The sequence below is a fragment of the Chiroxiphia lanceolata genome, chromosome 3 (assembly GCF_009829145.1).
Source record: "Chiroxiphia lanceolata isolate bChiLan1 chromosome 3, bChiLan1.pri, whole genome shotgun sequence".
Classification (NCBI taxonomy): Eukaryota; Metazoa; Chordata; class Aves; order Passeriformes; family Pipridae; genus Chiroxiphia; species Chiroxiphia lanceolata.
This window is the reverse complement of record NC_045639.1, coordinates 85693409-85710688: the sequence shown is the minus strand read 5'-3', so window position 1 is coordinate 85710688 and position 17280 is coordinate 85693409. Positions and strand designations below refer to the sequence as shown.

Below are 17280 nucleotides of genomic sequence, written 5' to 3'. Positions count from 1 at the left end.
AGCACCATCCCTGCTCATCCAACTCATTTTCCTGTGCGTGATGTAAGGCTGTCCTTTCTTGTGGTGGTGAAATACAAGTGACAAAATTAAATAGTCAGACTGCATAATTTACCTGAGACGCAATCATTTTCAACAAGAAGAGTATTTGGAAGAGCTGAAAGTCAGGTCATCTTTCAGTTCTATTTGCTTTTCTTTTTCTCTTTTTTACCTCCCTGGAATTATGAATCATTTTGTTCTTGGCTGACTTGCCTACCTGCAGTGCTTAAAAGGGATAAAAAATAAAGTTACTTCTGTGCAGTTCTGGTCATTGCAATATAAGAAAGATATTAAGCTATTGGAGAATGTCCAAAGGAAGGCAACAGAGGTGGTGAAAGGCCTTGAAAGAAAGCTATATGAGAAGTGACTGAGGGGGTCCCTTGGTCTGTTCAGCCTGGAGAAGAGGAGACTGAGGGGAGATCTCATTGCAGTCTACAGCTTCCTTGTGAGGGGAAGAGGAGGGGCAGGCACTGATCTCTTCTCTGTGGTGACCAGTGATAGGACCTGAGGGAATGGCCTGAAGTTGTGTTAGGGGAGATTTAGGTTGGATATTTGAAAAAATGCTTCACCCAGAGGGTGGCTGGGCTCTGGAACAGGCTCCCCAGGTTAATGGTCACAGCACCAAGCCTGTCAGAGTTCAAGAAGCATTTGGGCAATACTCTCAGGCCCCTGGTGTGACTCTTGGGGATGGTCCTGTGCAGGGTTAAGGACTGGACTCAATGATCCTTGTGGGTTTCTTCCAACTCAGCATATTCTGTAATTCTGTGAGAGAAATCTGAGGATGCCTTTGTTTTCTTGATATGAAATGAATGCAAATATATTGTTAAATGTTGTGTTGTGCATTTTAGCTTTGCCCTGTTCAGTGAGTGTTTTCTTTCTTTTTGTTTTTAGCTAAAGGTGTCACGTTCCGATAGCAACCAACTCACAGCTGAAGAGAGACAGAATTTTGTAACAGTCACTGCACAACAGTCAGATCTGCTTTTTCACCACTCTTCACTTTCTCACCTTGAAAATGAGGCAACAGAGGATAGAAATCTGACAGTCCGTGTCCTGAATTACACAGTCCCAGAAAATGGAATAATTGATATTGAGTTTCCAATCCTGTATGATACAAAAACTCTGAGAGTTCAGGTATTGCTTTGCCATATGTGGCTTTGGAGCATTGACACATCGAATTAAGCAGGCTTTGATCAATGTTATGCTGTTCCTACCATCTACAACAGCTGACATGTCACCTATTATTATTTTTGTTACCTCATGTTTATGTTACAACAGGAAAGTGACAGATCCTGTCAAATGGGATCTAATAATTGCACCAAGATATCAAGGGAAAAACCAAAACAGATACCTAAAGCAAGCAGTAAAGTGATCCTGTACCGCCACTAAACCTACCATGTAAAGAGTATGTGAACATCACACAGATTTTGCTGTTTTGTTGAGAGCTGTTTTTGCACTGTCTCACAGGCAGAGTTCCTCAGCAGCAGGACTGACATAGGTGTTTATGATGTGTTCAGCTCCCCCAGCCAGACTTACCTCCAGGTTAAAACAAAGAGCCAGGATATAAAGGTACAATCTGAGACAAAACTTGCCAAGATAAGAACCATTCAGGTTATTCATCATGTTTCCATACTCATGCATATGAATTGCATGTTTTTCCTAGGTTGGGAAGCCTTTTGAGCTGAGCATTGCAAGCAACAAGCCAGTGAGAGAGTTCCACTATCTGGTAAGTCACTCGGTTTACACATGGGCACAGTCCAAGATGACTTTTACCATCTTGAGAAATACTCCAGTGAGGGGAATGTGATTAAACATTAGAGATATTCAGCATTTTTTATTGTGCTTTATGAAAGAGGTGGCCCAAAAACTTCCTTTCCACTAGGATGCTCCTTTTTGAAAGAGAGCTCCATTTTGCTACCTAGGAGGAATTCCTGTGGCACTGTAAGGAGATGCTCTTTGGGAAAAGTGCGTCTCCAGTTTGGGTGTTGGGTTACCTCTGCTTGCAGATGTGAGAAAACTGTAAGAGCAATACTATCTCTGACTGTGCAAAGCACCTACAATGGGAGAAGGGACAGGGATTTCCCAGGAGCAGCCCAAGCTGAGGCTTTTTCAGCAGGTCTTGCAGATGCAGGTGAAAGCAGGGGTGTGGCAGAGCCTGTATGCATGTTCAGAACTGTCAGGGCTGAGCCTGTGGGTACAGGGTGAGAAGACCTGCCTGCTGAGGAAGCAGATGGTTGGTCCATTGGGCAGGGTGGCATTGTTAACACTGGAATCTCATAGAAGCATTTTAAAATAAATGTCTTGGGTAGTGGCTTGTTTAGTTGCTGAGCTGCTCTACTGTATCTAGCAGCATCTGAATTGAAGGATTCATTAAATATACCATCATCGGTCTCCCATCCTGTCTTTAACACGTGCCTTTTTTGTTCACAGAGTGATCATGATAGCTACTATCCTTTTTCTTTCAGAGACTTTAACAGTAAACTGAATAAGGAAAACCATATAAAATTCGGGTATTCATATGTATTTCCTAAAATAGAAACACCCTCTAGAAGATTTAAAATAAATCAGGTCCGTGAATCAAAGGCAGGGAACCTCCTTTCATGGCTCTGTCTTCATTAATAAGTGCTATGATCCAGTACCAACAGATTTAGAGTGAAAAAATTGATCCTGTGGACCTGAACTCCCAGTATTTTGAGGTACCTTTGGACTAGCTCTAATCTGTTCTGGTAAAATGAATGCCTTCTTTTAACTGGAGCATGTTACTGGGCCCCAGTTCACACTCTCTATGGTGCAAGCCAAAGTGTTCTAGGTAGCGGTGTTTTGGAGGTTTGCTTTTAAAACAATATGCCTGAACCAAACTCAAATGCTTTTATAGAAGACCCACATGAACCAACCCTACTACAGTTGTATTTTTATGTTCTCGTAGCATATGTGTGCATTTGTTGTAGTACATTACTTGTGCATAGTGATACAGGAATTAAAGCACAAAAAAATCTGTTACTGATATTTAAATGTTACATTACCTATGTGTTCCATGTCCATTTTCACAGAACTGGTCAACCACTTAGTGAAAAAAAAACGAAACCACCACTTCTATATATCTCTTCTTTTAACAGCTACTTGTAGAAGGAATTGCTGAGCTTACGACATATTGAGATACCAACAGACTGAGTGATTTTTTTTTTTCCTTTCAGGTATTATCTAAGGAACAAATTATGGGTTTTGGCACGAAGTCTGCAAAAACATTCACTTTAACAGCAGAAAATTCCTGGGCTCCTTTGGCATCTATACTTGTATTCTATGTTGATGAGCTTGGAGTAGTTGTAAATGATGCTCTCACTGTCCCCATCCAGCCTGTTTTGGATGACAAGGTAACAACATTGAACTTGAGTCTGAAACTGTGGTTTTGTCTGGTTGTTGCATGGTAAATGGTGTTTTAGATCATAGGATTATAAATGGAAAAACTTTATCGTTGCGGACCTAATCTGAGGCTTGTACAAGTCCTTGGAAAGACTTCTGGTAATACCAGTGCAGTTAGAGTCCAGCTATTGTTTATTTGAAAGAAATTTCTACTAGCACTGTGTTTTCCATGTAATCAGACCCATGGCATCTCCTTGTCTTTTTAATAGTTTGGTCAATTACTGAATCAAAGATTGCTCGGCAAATGTACTTCTGAGTGCTCAAAGTGTGGAATTATAAAGAGCTTGTTCTAGCCAGGCAGTGGTCACACTGTAGGTAGATGTGATGAGTGTTTGTTTCATGTGGCTGTGCATACTTTAGCTCAAAACAACTTTAAGAGGAGTGGGAAAACTATTGCATCAAGGAATTGATTTTTTTCTAGTGTACCAGGATGAGAGTTGGTCCATTGTGCAAATAAAAGCATCACTATAACTTTTTGCAGGTAAGACCACCCAAAGGCCATCAACAGGTTCAAATTCTCTCTCTCCTATGGAAACTTTAACACTTACAACCAGACATCAGTAAAGAGGCTGTTTGTCCTGCTGGATGAAAAATGTCTCCATGTGCCTCATGATTTATCCAAACTTTCAAAAGTCCTAGGAAAAGGATTCTCAGAGGTTCAGAGTTCCTAAGAAAAGCAAATCCTTAGCCTTAATTATAGCCAAATAATCTAAAAAAATACTTCCTTGGGATTGTTAATGGCCGTAAATATCACTGTATAATTTAAATCAGTGCTGTTTTTTACTTTTTTTCTAGATTAAAATCTCTTGGAGCAAAGATAAGGTCAAGCCATCTGAGAAAGTCTCCCTTAAAATTAGTACAACAGAACCAGGATCAATAATTGGACTTGCAGTTGTTGATAAAAGTACAAAGCTTCTAGGAGAAAGTAGTGACCTAACAGAAGATGCTGTAAGTACATAGGAAATTAAAGATTTTCATTATTGTGTGTATGAAAGATGTATGCTTATGGAAATGTTACAGATTATATACTGAACAAATAATGTTCTTCGGGCAGGATTTTCAGTATGTAATCTTGCAAATATTTTTTACTTCTGCAAGTAACATGAGCAGAAAAGACTGTAAGGTGTACATGGTTATAGGCACAGCATTTCCAATACCAGTTAATATTTTATTGTTCTTCCATTTGATAACCTGCTCAGTTAAGTCTTGACAGTTTCTTTCAGGAAAGACAATGAAGTCAGAAAAAGACTCTTAATGATTTGTGCTTTGTGCACTTCAAAATTAGTAATATAAAATAAAGAATTTTATTCTTTAAAGAGCAGAATAAATTATTCACATTTTTTAATTCCCTTTACTTGCTCTAGTGCATAACCATTGCAGCTTAATTCTCTTCGTCCCGTCACAGATTGTTTTCTCTTTGATACGAGACCTAAGGAAGCTACAGCTTGTGGTACAGCTCCTGCGAAATAGCATCTACAACAGTGAATGTTTTGAAAAATGTGAGTTTGCATTCACTCTGAATGATTTTGGTTTTTTTTTGTTTTAGGTCCTCCATGAGCTCAATTTATACAGCACAGTGCAGTATTTTCCCCTGGTCAGAGGTTCTTTTGGTGTATTTCAGGTACTTCTTTTTTTACATTATAAGCTGGGTTTTTTTAACTGCTTAGTGATTTGCACGTCACTTACTAGAAGAAAATGTACTTTTTTAAGTTTGGAACTGTAGACGGTGTACTGTTTTCATGGCTTGTATGGGTTTTAAATTGTGAAATTTATTAATATGTAAATACTCTGAATGCAGGTAAATATGTTTGTACTTCCATAAATACAGATTGCTTTATGCTTGACAGAATCTTCCCTTTGAAAAGTTTTCAGTCATTCAGATTCATATGATCTCTGTTTTATTAGTTCCTGTATATTACTTGCTTTAGTTCTATGATTACTTTATGACTTTGTTTACATAGAAAGAAAGGAAAAGAAAATAGATAAGCACTGTTGATGTCCTGAATATCCTGTATTGAGATATACTGTATAAATTTTATCCAGAAATGCAGCCTTTGGGTATCAACTGATGCAATTCTTGAGGAAGATAAGGAACATTTTCTTTGTAAGTAATAAAATAAATGTATTCAAATCTAATTTACTGAGTGGGAAGGAGATACATGGGTTAGGGCTCCTATTATCTTTTACTGTACTGCATACAGGCTACATCCAGTCTTGCAAAGCATTCAAAAGTTCAAGATTTACAAATGCATACAATTAGTATTTTAAAAACGTCCTTTTTGTTGCTGTCCTGAGTGACACTTAAAGGCTTGAGGGTGAATGGACTTTTTATTTGCAGTTCCAGTTGATATATTTTGCAAAAGTATAGTCAAATTGCACCAGTTTCATAACCACTCCAGAAGGGCCATGTAGAAATTTAAGTTTGCATGAAACTTCTTTATTCTTAAAAAAAAAAAAGACAAACAAAACCCCAAGAAAAGAAATGCCCTGGTACCAGAGTAGTCTTATCATATATAACAAAGCTATAGATTATGCTCCAAACACCATCTTAATTTGAATTTTCTTAACTGCATTAATTTGGTTTTTCTAAATATAGGTATTTGTAGGTAGGACAGTGTTTTTTATTTTGTAGATGGTGGAATGATACCCATAGAAGATGGTTTTGGTGATGATATGCCAGTATCTAAAAATGGACCTCCTGATTTCAGCAATCTCTATGTGAGGACACATTTTCCAGAGACTTGGCTTTGGATCGACACTAAAACTAGGTATAAGATTAGAAGCAAATGGAAACTGATTTGCATTTGCCATTGTTATTTTGTAGGTTTTAGTAGCATTCTGCACTGGTGCTGAAAAACACTACTTAACGATGTAGTAGTATTTATATTCTGCTACCACCTAGAGGCCTCAAGTGAGATTGGAGACCCAAAAAATGAGATGTGCAACTGCACAAAAGAGGACTATGCCTGACTGAAGGCCTAGGAGTTTCAATAGAACTAGATAAAAATCCCCAAGACAAAAGGAACTCTCTTGCTTTTACAGATGGGGAGATAATGAATAGGGAGACCCAGCCTTTTTCTCTACAGTGCATAAGAACATGGTGATTAACCCAGAAGGGGAAATCTGTTGCTATCAGCACGTAATTCCATGAGCAGTTCAAACTGTTAAATGATGGTGAAATCTGACCTGTGTTATGAAGCATAAATCTTGTATTCTTCTACAGCTGAGAAGTTCCAGAAGCAACCATCATCTGGGCTTGTTTTAGAGAATCTGTGAAAAAGGATTACGTGTAATGTGATTCAGTGTAATTACCTTCAATTAATGTAATTTAAAATAATTTAAATTTTGTAAATAATTTTGCTCCCATCAAAGTATTTCTAAATGATTAGAAAATGAAAAACAGATAATGAGCAGCTTTTCCTGCCAGGAATTTGGACTTAATTTTTCATGCATTTTAAAAATACGTATCCACTTACTGATGTTGGTAAATGGATAGTTTTCAAAGTCTGCTCTCCCCTTCTGCCACCAGATCTGACACAGAAACCACAATGGAAGTCATTGTACCTGATACCATCACATCCTGGGTTGCCAGTGCTTTTGTGATGTCTGAAAACAGCGGGCTTGGAGTGACAACTGCTCCAGTGGAGGTACTAAAGTGCTACGCAGTTTGCCTTTGAGGCTGTAACACTGTAGGTTGTTACCGGCAGCTGTATTTTAGGTCTAACATCAGCCATCTCCTTATACTAATGAAGAGATTTAGAGGCCGTGTGTATTCAAACTGTAAAGAAAACATCATCACTGAAGACATGTGTAATACTGTATCTGCCTTCCCTTCCTGCTCATATAAATCCACACAGATATTTGGATACTTGTTTCTGTTCGAGCAATTGTTTTGTTAGAGTACTTACAGGATGTGCCCACTTCAGAATCTTTGTATGCAGAAAGGGGCAATGACTGCCTGAGGGCAGTGTTCCATGCTTTCTGCTCAGAGCGTGTTCCATGAGCTGGTAAGGCATACAGTGAGGTTTGCACAGACTAGCTGGGATGGGACAGGCACTTTGCTGCTCTGCTAACACTTACCCCAGGAGGGAGAATGGGAGAATTGCTCAAAGACTAAATTGCTTTCATTTATCTGTCAAAACCAGTCTTGGAGTAAACATGGGTGCAACCTGCTCTAAATAAACCTGCTTTAGCAGGGTATTGGACTAGGTGCTATCCAGATATCCCTTCCAACCCAGCCATTCTGAGATTCTGTCATAGGTGCTAAATTTTGGGTGCCTTAGCTTGAGGAGCAGAGTGGACACTGAGAGGTAGCCATGGGATGAGGTGCTTCTTGCTGCCGAATTCCTGTCTTCTGAGGCTCTTTTTGTGCTTCCAAGTATCCAAATAGTTTAGCAATTTAAGCTAAATTCAGCACTCTTCAGATTAGATCTCTAATCTGAGATTCCCAATGCAGTACAGGTGCAGTTGTCCTAGGCTCAGTCTGTGTTCAAGGAAATCTCTTATTTAAAATAGGAATTAATTTTTCAAGTCTCATTTAGCTAGTCTTTTATATACCATGAATAACCTTCTAAAAGTAGTTATCTCTCTCCATTCTCCAATTAAGTACCTAAATTTAGAAAGTTTGAGACTACAGTACTGGATCATAGATTTCTATCTTGATGCCTGGACTAGCACAAGCATAGCTTGGAGACAGCCATTTACCCACTTTAAGTTCTCATACCTTCAAATTCTTCGGGAATGGCAACTTTTGAGATGCAAACCGAGGTCTAGATCCAGATTTTGTAGTTGGCTGCTATACCAGACACAGAACATGTGCTTTGAACATCCTGATTTAACTCCACTACAGAATTTGGAGCCTGCTCTGGATTTTGAGGTTAAGTCTCCTTTGAGACTGGAATCATGATTCTTGTTTCTTTCACTTGGCTTGGCAGAGATGGGAAAGAAAGAAAAATAGTTTTCTGATTTAAACTGTATGGAAATACACACTTGGCCTCTCATCCTCAAATCTGAGAAGGCCACAAGTAGAACAGATGTTGAGGTTATTATTTAGCTATAATCACCCACATGCACTGTTCAGTACGTCACCCTTGCTGGGATGTTTAGATTGAGCTTAGAGTTCCATATGGCTGAAACATGTTAATCAGTACCATACAGAGAGTCAAATAAAAGAAATACATGGAAAGTGTAATGGGGAAATAAATAAGAGACATGTGCATGCTTAATGTCATTTACTGCTTTGCATCTTGGGCTTTTCTGACTTCTACTATACAGAATGTTGATAATTTTACTCAGTTGTATTTTATTGTAATATACTGGAATATTCCTGAGTGTAAAATTTTAGTTTTAAAGAAAAGTAAAACAAAAAAGACAAAGAAAATAGGTATATAGGGAAAACCTTGACTAGGAACTAATCAAAAAATCTCCATCAGAACTTCTCTAAAGTCTAATATCTAAAGAAGTTTTTGACACTGAGAGCTTTAGCAAGCAAGTTTTCTTTAAAAAAAACCACATTGGAATAGATGCTAGCTAGAAAAGAAAAGCTGCGGGGTTTTTGGATCTGAAACTCAAAACACTTAGAAGAATTTCTTTAATGAAAACCAAATTAAAACCATTTTTAGTTGCCATTTCAGTAATAAAGGATTTCATGTCTCAGCCATTCTTACTGTACAGATGTTCATAAAGAGTGAAATTTTGATCCCATTCAACTTGATGAGAGCTTACCACTGATTTCTTCCAAAACCCTCTGTTCACAGATAAAAGTAACTGCTTGCTAGTATATTTCTGCAGTTTTTCTTTTAATTAAGAAAATATGTGTTTTTAGAATATAACTAAAGAACTTATGCCAAGGTTATATTAAAAAGTAAAAAATCATTCTAAGGTGTTATTGAATTATAAAATTTGGGAGAGTTAGTTATTTTGTATTCCAGCATGCATTTCTCTATTGACATAAAGACAGGGCAACTGACAGTCTTAATTATTCATTACCTATGCACTCAAAGCAATTCACATTTACCTTAATGCAATCTCAGGACAGATCACAACTTCCAAACTTGCCAGGTGAGAGACTCTTAGCCCTAATTCAGTTGCCTTTGTTGATACCTTGCCCTGGCAAAGCTGTCAGCAGCTTTTATCTGAATGGTGCCTCTGAGTTCCCACAAAGGTGCTAATGACCAGAAGCCTCTTTGCCTTCTCTTTCAGCCCTGCAGTAATACCTTTAGTCAGCTGTAGACTACAAGTAAACATACTTTATCATCTGAATTGAAAAGTGATTGGAAGATATGTTGTATAGTAATTTTCTTGCTAGTATCTGATTGTTGGGGCTCAGTGCTGATTTTGTTTTGCAGCTAGAAGCTTTTCAACCTTTTTTCATCTTCCTGAACCTTCCATACTCCATCATCAGAGGAGAGCAGTTCATTTTGGAAGTGAACATCTTTAATTATTTGAAAGAAGAAGCTGAGGTAAAATAACAGTCTCTTTATCTTTGAATGTTACTAGATACTGCAGGGTTTTCATCAGTGGTAGAGACCAGGTCTTTCTTTTGTGAGAACTAGAGTATTTTCTTTAGTGGACAGACCATAAAGCTGTTTCTCTATTCACAAAACAGGTGGCAGTTTATGAAAGCAGCTTTTCAATATTAATACTTTGTATTGCAAATATTACTGTATTTACAGGTTACTGTGATCCTGGATATGAATGATGCTTTTGAAATTATTCTAACATCAAATGAAATAAATGCTACAGAAAATCGACAGTCTATATTTGTACCAAGTGAAGATGGCAAAACTGTTCAATTCCCAATCAAGCCAAAACAGCTGGGAGAGATTCCCATCAAAGTGACAGCAATATCATCTGCTGCTTCTGATGCTATTATTCAGAAAGTTTTAGTAAAGGTAAACAGTCTTCAGCTTGGCTTGTTCCTGAAGTAGATTGTTCCTTGAAATAGGCAACAAAGTGCAGCAAAAAGGCAAACTTGTCTACCTCTTGCTCTGTGAGGTTGGTTTGGTGTCAGGTGGCTTTAGGTAGAAAACAGGTATTTTAAAATAATTTCTCCTTTAAAATTCTTCAGATCCCCTTCCAGGAATTGACACGTAGATCTGTTCTACAACACATATTTAGTCCAGTGCTTCTGAAAGCAAGGTGAAACCTATTTGTGCATCAGTGAATGCCTGGTGCTACAGCTAGCTTAATAATCTGTGGAGAGTGGACCTAGTAACTGTGTTATGGATAAATATAATCCATTTTGCCATACACTTGGCTTTTGTTCAAAGCCTATTTTATATGGACATTTCTGTATTTTGCTACTGGTGCTGGATTTTTAGCCTCCAGGCTTTCTGATAAACCAGAAACTGATAAGACTTACTTAATTTAGGATGTTAAGGTCTGATTCATGTTAGGCTCCATTTCAGTGGAAGGTAGTAGACATTTGTACATTTCATCCTAGAATGAATGCTTAAGATCATAGAATCAGAAAATGGTTGAGGTTGGAAGAGAGTAGTCCAACCTTCCTGCTCAGGGCAGGATCAACTACAGCAGGATACTCAGAATCCTGTACTGTCAGGTTTTTAATATCCCCAAGAACAGTGCCTTCACAGCCTCTCTGGGCACCTTATTCTAGTGTTTTAACACTGTCACAGTTTAAAAAATATTTTTTTATATGTAAGAGGAAATCCCTTTATTTCCTGTGCATTTCTACTACTAGGCACCACTAAGAAGAGCCTGGCTCCATCTTGTTTACTCCCTCCCGTCAGGTATTGATACACATTGATTAGGTATTGATACACATTGATGAGATCCCCCTGAGCCTTTTCTTCTCCAGATTGAACAGAGGCAGCTGTCTCAGCCTCTCCTTAGACTGCTTAAAACCACTTCCCTGTAGGGTTGTGAGCTGTTTTCAGGTAGAGCCACTTACTGCCCTTTCTGTTGAAGTTCAGTTGTTGTGGAGAAGAGAATAAGAGTCCAGTACACCATTTATTTTCTCTACTTCAAGGACAATTTTTCTCAAGGGATTTTGCATCCATGAGGAAATGAAACCTTTATGGACATGTACCTAACTTCAGTTTAAGTCCTTCTTGTATGACAAGCTGTAGGACTGTAGAGAATATGAAAGGTATCACCTCCAGCCTTGCCTGTGCCTTGGCATGGAGCTCACCGGAATCAGAGATGCTTTCACTGACTTTGCAGATGTATTTTTATAATTGCTACATGGGCTTGAAATGCAAATAGTGAAGGTGGGTCTTTATGAGAAAAACATCTCTGTGTCAGTTTGGCTGGGCCAGTAGCTCAGGTTCTTGATGTGTTAGCAAGCAGCCCAAAACACCTGACAGTGTTTTAGATCCTTCAGTACAGTAAGCACAGAACTTCTGTCCTAAAAGCAATAAACTGATTAAGGTTACAATAATCCTGTCTTATCTGATAGGCTGAAGGATTGGAACAGACATATTCTCAGACAGTTCTTTTGGATTTGACTGGGAATAAGCGACAATCAGTGTCAAAAACTTTGGATTTCACTTTTCCTTCTGACGTTGTAAGTGACAGTGAGAGAGTGCAGATCACTGCTGTTGGTAAGAATTACCTTATTCTGTTTCCATCTTTAGAGAATGGCATTAATTTCTATTTAATTGCAGTATTAATAGGTTGAATCATTAGTTCAAAGGAATTTACCATCCACATTAGACTAAATTTAGGAAGACATTATGGATGGACTGTTTTATTCCTTTATTTAGTTTATGATATTATGCTGTTTGTATGGTATTTTCAGAATTGGAGAGTTGGATTTTAATCAGGGGAGGTCCTGCCAAGTTTGCTAGTATCCTGTTTTAATTCTGCTATCTGCAGAATAAAACATATAACCTGACTGATAATTGTTTCCTGTGACACTTGGACTTTGATAACTGTAGGTGAATTTGAAATTACTCTGTGATTGGAAAGGTCTGTAGGGATCTGGTTCAGTGGGCATCAAGTCGATGAGAAAAGGAACTATTTTTTGTGCCTGATTAGTGGTGTTTAGTAGAAACATTCCTAATACATCATATTTTCTCCCAGCATAGATTTCACTACCCTTTATGTGTGAGATATGCATTTATTTGCAATAAGCTTTAATTAATTTTGATTAAATTTTGTCTTTCAGGTGATTTACTTGGGCCTTCTATCAATGGTTTGTCATCATTGATTAAGATGCCTTATGGCTGCGGTGAACAGAATATGATCAACTTTGCTCCGAATGTTTATGTTTTGCAATACCTGACTAAAACCAGGCAGCTGAGAGAGGATATTAGATCAAAAGCTGTATCATTTATGAGGAAAGGTCTGTATGTGTAAAAGAAAGATGGTAGATTTCTAAGAACTCTTACTAGTAGAAAGGTATCTATGACTCTGCATTTAATGTTTGAAATATTGCTCTTTTGGTGAGATGAGAACTGGAAGAAAAGCCCACTTTTTCTTTCTTTTCCTCTTTTTTTCTGGACTGACAGAAGTAGACAGCAAATTTTTTTGTTTACAAGGGCATATTTGCTCAAAAAAACCATGTTTTTGTATAATTGCTTTTTTTTCAGATTTCCTAGATGGTGGTTATTTCTCATTTGATAAAACCGCATGTGAGCAAACATTTCTGACCACTGCCTGAGACACAGAGGTTGAAAATTAGTCAGTGAGCAGAGTGAAGTGTATTCATCCCATATGTGTATGTCTTCAGTGACACCATCCTGATCCTGACATGTCCTTGTAGAGCTCAAGGAGTGGCGTTTGCTCTGGTGGCTGACTTTGGTTCCTCAATGTTTTAGGCTTGCTCAGAAGTGAACTCTGTGCTGGAAATCAAAAGCTGGAAAAGTGTAGTTGGGAACTGTTGTATATTTTAATCAGAAGATACTCCAGGGCATCACAAAATGTGGAGAACATAGTTGCTCTGTGCTTCTCTGTGCCTTTTGGATCAGACAGCATCCAACTGTGATGCACCACACTCACCACCTGTCAGTCTTCACGCTGAGAGCCTGGTTCAGAGAGCAATGAGACCATCCCCATGTGAGCTACACCCCTACTAAGGCATCGTGATGACAATTTCAGTTTTTATTTACTCTCTGCAAGTATTTTTTGTCTGATTTTTTTAAAGTTGTTGACATTTCCCTTGGAAAAGGCACAGCTAAAAATAAATTTTCCTTTCATCAAGATTCCAATTTTCTGTCAAAGCAGTTAAATGATTTTTTTTTAAACCCTTTAAAAATTTTTTTAAAATCCTTCCCACTACATGGTTTAGTTGAAAAGTACGTTGAGAAGGAAGAGATTTTGTAAACAGCTACTCTGAAGTTTGTAAGCAATCTATCACTTTTTAAGCTTTCGCTTTAGTACCATAACTTTCTGAAGTTTTCCAATAGCCGATTTATTAAAGCTGTTTCAAAGCAAGTCAAAATTATAGGTTTAAATGTCACTTACATACCAAATGTTGTGTTACTTAACTTCTTCCTGAGGCTTTGGATTTATGTACGTGTTTTTCAACACCATAATAGCCAAAACAGCAAGTCTGCTGAAATATTTGTAACCTTAAGATAGAAAGGAACCACAATCTAAAAAATACTCTGATGGTTTTTTTTTTTTTTGTTTTGGTTTGGTTTTGCTTTATTTTAACAATTTATTTCAGTTGTTGCACTGACTTTTTTAAAGTGTAATCTTGAAGTTGAAATTTATCTTTAGTCTAAGATGTAATTTTTCTAAACTCAGTTTTTCAAAGGATTGTCATGAAGTTTAACTTAAACAGACTTTTCACATGTCATAATTCACCAAGTATTTGAAAAAGTGACTTTTCAGAATCTGTAGTAAATGTAATTAATTTTAAGGCTAAATGCTTGTGAGAGGAAGGAATCATATAGCTAGAAGAGACTGCTATATGATCTTATAGCAGTTTTATTTACCTAGAACAAGGGCAAAGCCAGAGAAAAGTTGCCTTTCAAACATATTTCTTTAATTGTGGTAATGACAGGTCCCATCTTTAAATCACTTCTTCTGAAATGAAAAAATTCCTGGTTGGTCTGAAAACTTTTTTATTAGACCCAGAAAAATAACAGGTTTGAGCAGTATTTCCAAACTGTTTGAAATGTGAGACCCTTTAGTCTTTCACATATTTCTGAAGTCCTTTCCATCCTGATGCAGTCCTCTTTCAGTCTTGCTCAGTGAGCCTCCTACATCTCCTGGGTTCCAGACAGTCCTCTGGGAGTACTAGTGTACATCTTCATAATAGGATCCTTCTTTTCCTTGCCTTTCCACTTGTATGTGTTGACATTTGAAGTATCATTTTTCACGTCTGATGGAGTGTCCGTTGGAACGAACGCGGTGGTTCCCAGGCTCCAGGTCTCCCATTCTAACGTTTTCTGCGGGCGTCCCCACGTTGGATATGCTCATGTTTAGAGACTTGCGTGACTGCAGCGGGGTTGGCATTGAGACAAAAGCACACAGAGTGTAGGAAATAGCTGAATGATCTCTCTGTCCTCCCTCTGGTTCTGATCTTTCTGGTCGCTCCCAATCTTAAATTCTGGGATAAATTTATCCCCTGTTTGCTCCTCAGCAGTCTTATTTAAGCAGGCTGTTGGTCTTAGTTTAGTGCTTTTACACCACCAGGGGGGTGGTGATTATATTACTTATTGCTGGCCAGTTCTGCAAAGTAGCAGAAGACCTTGTTTTCAGGCCTTGCAGTCAGATATTTCTGAAGAGGAAGCAATCTATTTGTATATATACATAAATTTGTGCTCCTCATAGAACATTATTTTGATGCTTAAACTTTGACAGTGAGTTTTGTTTTCTTTGGTGAGAAATGCCACTCATTCCTTCTTTTTTTCCCTTCCATTTAAGAGTGCTTTACTCAATATCATTAGCTGAGGTGACAGGTGTGTCTGTATGGGAAAGATCCACCAGTTTTAGTCATGTAATTAGCCACTGTAATGCTAAATACGTTACACCCCCCCTATATTTAAGTGAAAATTTCAATTGCAAACTCTTTTAAAGAATCAAAAGCTAAATTTGATGCTACTGAGATTACATGGGAGGGTGCCCAAGGATACTGTAGCAGTTCAGATTCACATCTCTATATCTCTCTCTCTTCTGCTACAGAAAGCCCATGACTAGGATTTGATTTTACACTGAAACTGAGATTGAGGGACCAAACCATTTGTTCCTTAGTGATTAAGGCCATGATTCGCTCACTGTGTATCTATAGTCAGGATAGTATGTAAATGAGTGATTAATCCTTTATCTGTGAAAGCAAGGAACATTTTACTGGGGAACAGTTGTAGCTGGATGCACCTCACGGGACGTGTTCATAAATTCGTTCATGTAGGGCTTACTGATGTTGCCCGAGAGTTTTCTTTCTGCCTGTCTGATTCTGTATTGTGTCTATATCTATCATGTTTTAGACTAATGAATATACTTTCCTAATTATAATAGCTAGAATAGCAAAACCAAGGGAAAGTGAGGGGGAAAGAAGAAAAGATGTCATGTGAAATGCTATAAATAGATATCGTTATTGTTCCAGATACACAAGTAGCAGGCAAAATGTAATGGAAGAAAGATATCAGAAGCTACAATAAGTAATTTCTAGCATTAATGAACATTGATTTTGTACTGAAGTCAGCTATTGAGTAAGGATGCTGCTGGTGGTTTTGAGCAGCTGGTGAGCCCTTGAAGCCCTTTTATAATGGATGTCCTGTAGTCAGGAGAAAGCTGCACTTGTTATGGATACTGAAAAATCTTGGGATACATTTTAAATGGTTGCTTCTCAGGATTTCAGGATCTTCATGTCTTTTGGCATTTTTCACTCATTTCAGAACAACCTTTTCCAGCATGCTTTTTCTTATAGCTTGTCATTTGATTGGCAAAAGCCAGCTGCTGAAAGGGCCTAGTTTTCAGCAGCATGCGTAGCCTTGCCCTTCCAGTTGGAAAATACTTAATTTTTGCTTGCCCTTCGTTTTGCTGGAAAGATAGAGCATTTGTGTAGGTGTACAACTCCACTCCCCAGAGTGATGAGGTACTGAACTCTAGCTGCTACTCTGCTCTGCTCTCACTGGAACAACTGAGTGTGTTGGGAGCATGTCTCTCTGCACCACTGTCATGTTTGGGTGGCAGATGAAGAGCAGCAGGAGTTTATGGTTCTGCTTTTGTAGATGGATCCTTTGTGTTATTGCTGCCCACTTTCTCATCATCTTCTACCTGGCTTTGTGTGTTCCTGCATATTTGGGAATTTTTTTAGGAAATACAAGCTTAAGTTCTGCCCTTCTCAGCCTTAGAAAGTGTCTTGCTTCACATCAGCAGTTCGTACTGGAAACCGCATCAGTGTTCAATACCAGTCTCTACTTTTCCACTTCAGGCTACCAAAGAGAGCTGCTTTTCCAGAGGGATGATGGCTCTTTTAGTGCCTTTGGAAATGAAGATCCCTCTGGGAGCACATGGTAAGTAGTTCTGCCAGAATCATTGTGGAATTTTAGTGTTTCAGATATTTTTCCTGTGTCTCAAATTTTTTTGTGAAGCTGATAAAAATTTCCAGCTGTATTAGCCTTCTGCCTGGTTTTCATTAGGTATTTAGGCCAACTCTAAAGTCTTTCTTGCTGGATAACATACTGTCAAAGCCATTATTAGTGTAAAGCTTTTTAATTTTGCAAAAAAATGACTGATGAATTATTTTAACCAGGGGAATAGTTTGGTCTGATAGTTTTTCTGTTGCTTTCCTGAAAGGAATGAAGAATAACAATTAAATTACTTATTCTTGCAGTTGACAGGAACCATTTAGGGCTATGTGATCATCACTGCTTCAAATAGATTTTCAGTTATCTCCATACAGGAAGCTGA

General features: G+C 38.0%; 1 protein-coding gene across 1 annotated transcript in view; it reads left to right on the top strand.

Moving 5' to 3' along the window:
• CD109 (CD109 molecule) overlaps window positions 1-17280 on the top strand; it is a 74946-nt gene that overhangs the window by 35131 nt on the left and 22535 nt on the right. The window contains exons 11-24 of the mRNA XM_032684084.1: window positions 928-1167; window positions 1501-1602; window positions 1697-1759; window positions 3228-3404; window positions 4249-4401; window positions 5000-5074; window positions 5497-5557; window positions 6086-6221; window positions 6983-7100; window positions 9801-9914; window positions 10128-10346; window positions 11873-12017; window positions 12584-12760; window positions 16802-16883. Of these exons, the coding sequence (XP_032539975.1) occupies window positions 928-1167; window positions 1501-1602; window positions 1697-1759; window positions 3228-3404; window positions 4249-4401; window positions 5000-5074; window positions 5497-5557; window positions 6086-6221; window positions 6983-7100; window positions 9801-9914; window positions 10128-10346; window positions 11873-12017; window positions 12584-12760; window positions 16802-16883 (1862 nt within the window). The remainder of the gene's footprint in view (window positions 1-927; window positions 1168-1500; window positions 1603-1696; window positions 1760-3227; window positions 3405-4248; window positions 4402-4999; window positions 5075-5496; window positions 5558-6085; window positions 6222-6982; window positions 7101-9800; window positions 9915-10127; window positions 10347-11872; window positions 12018-12583; window positions 12761-16801; window positions 16884-17280) is intronic.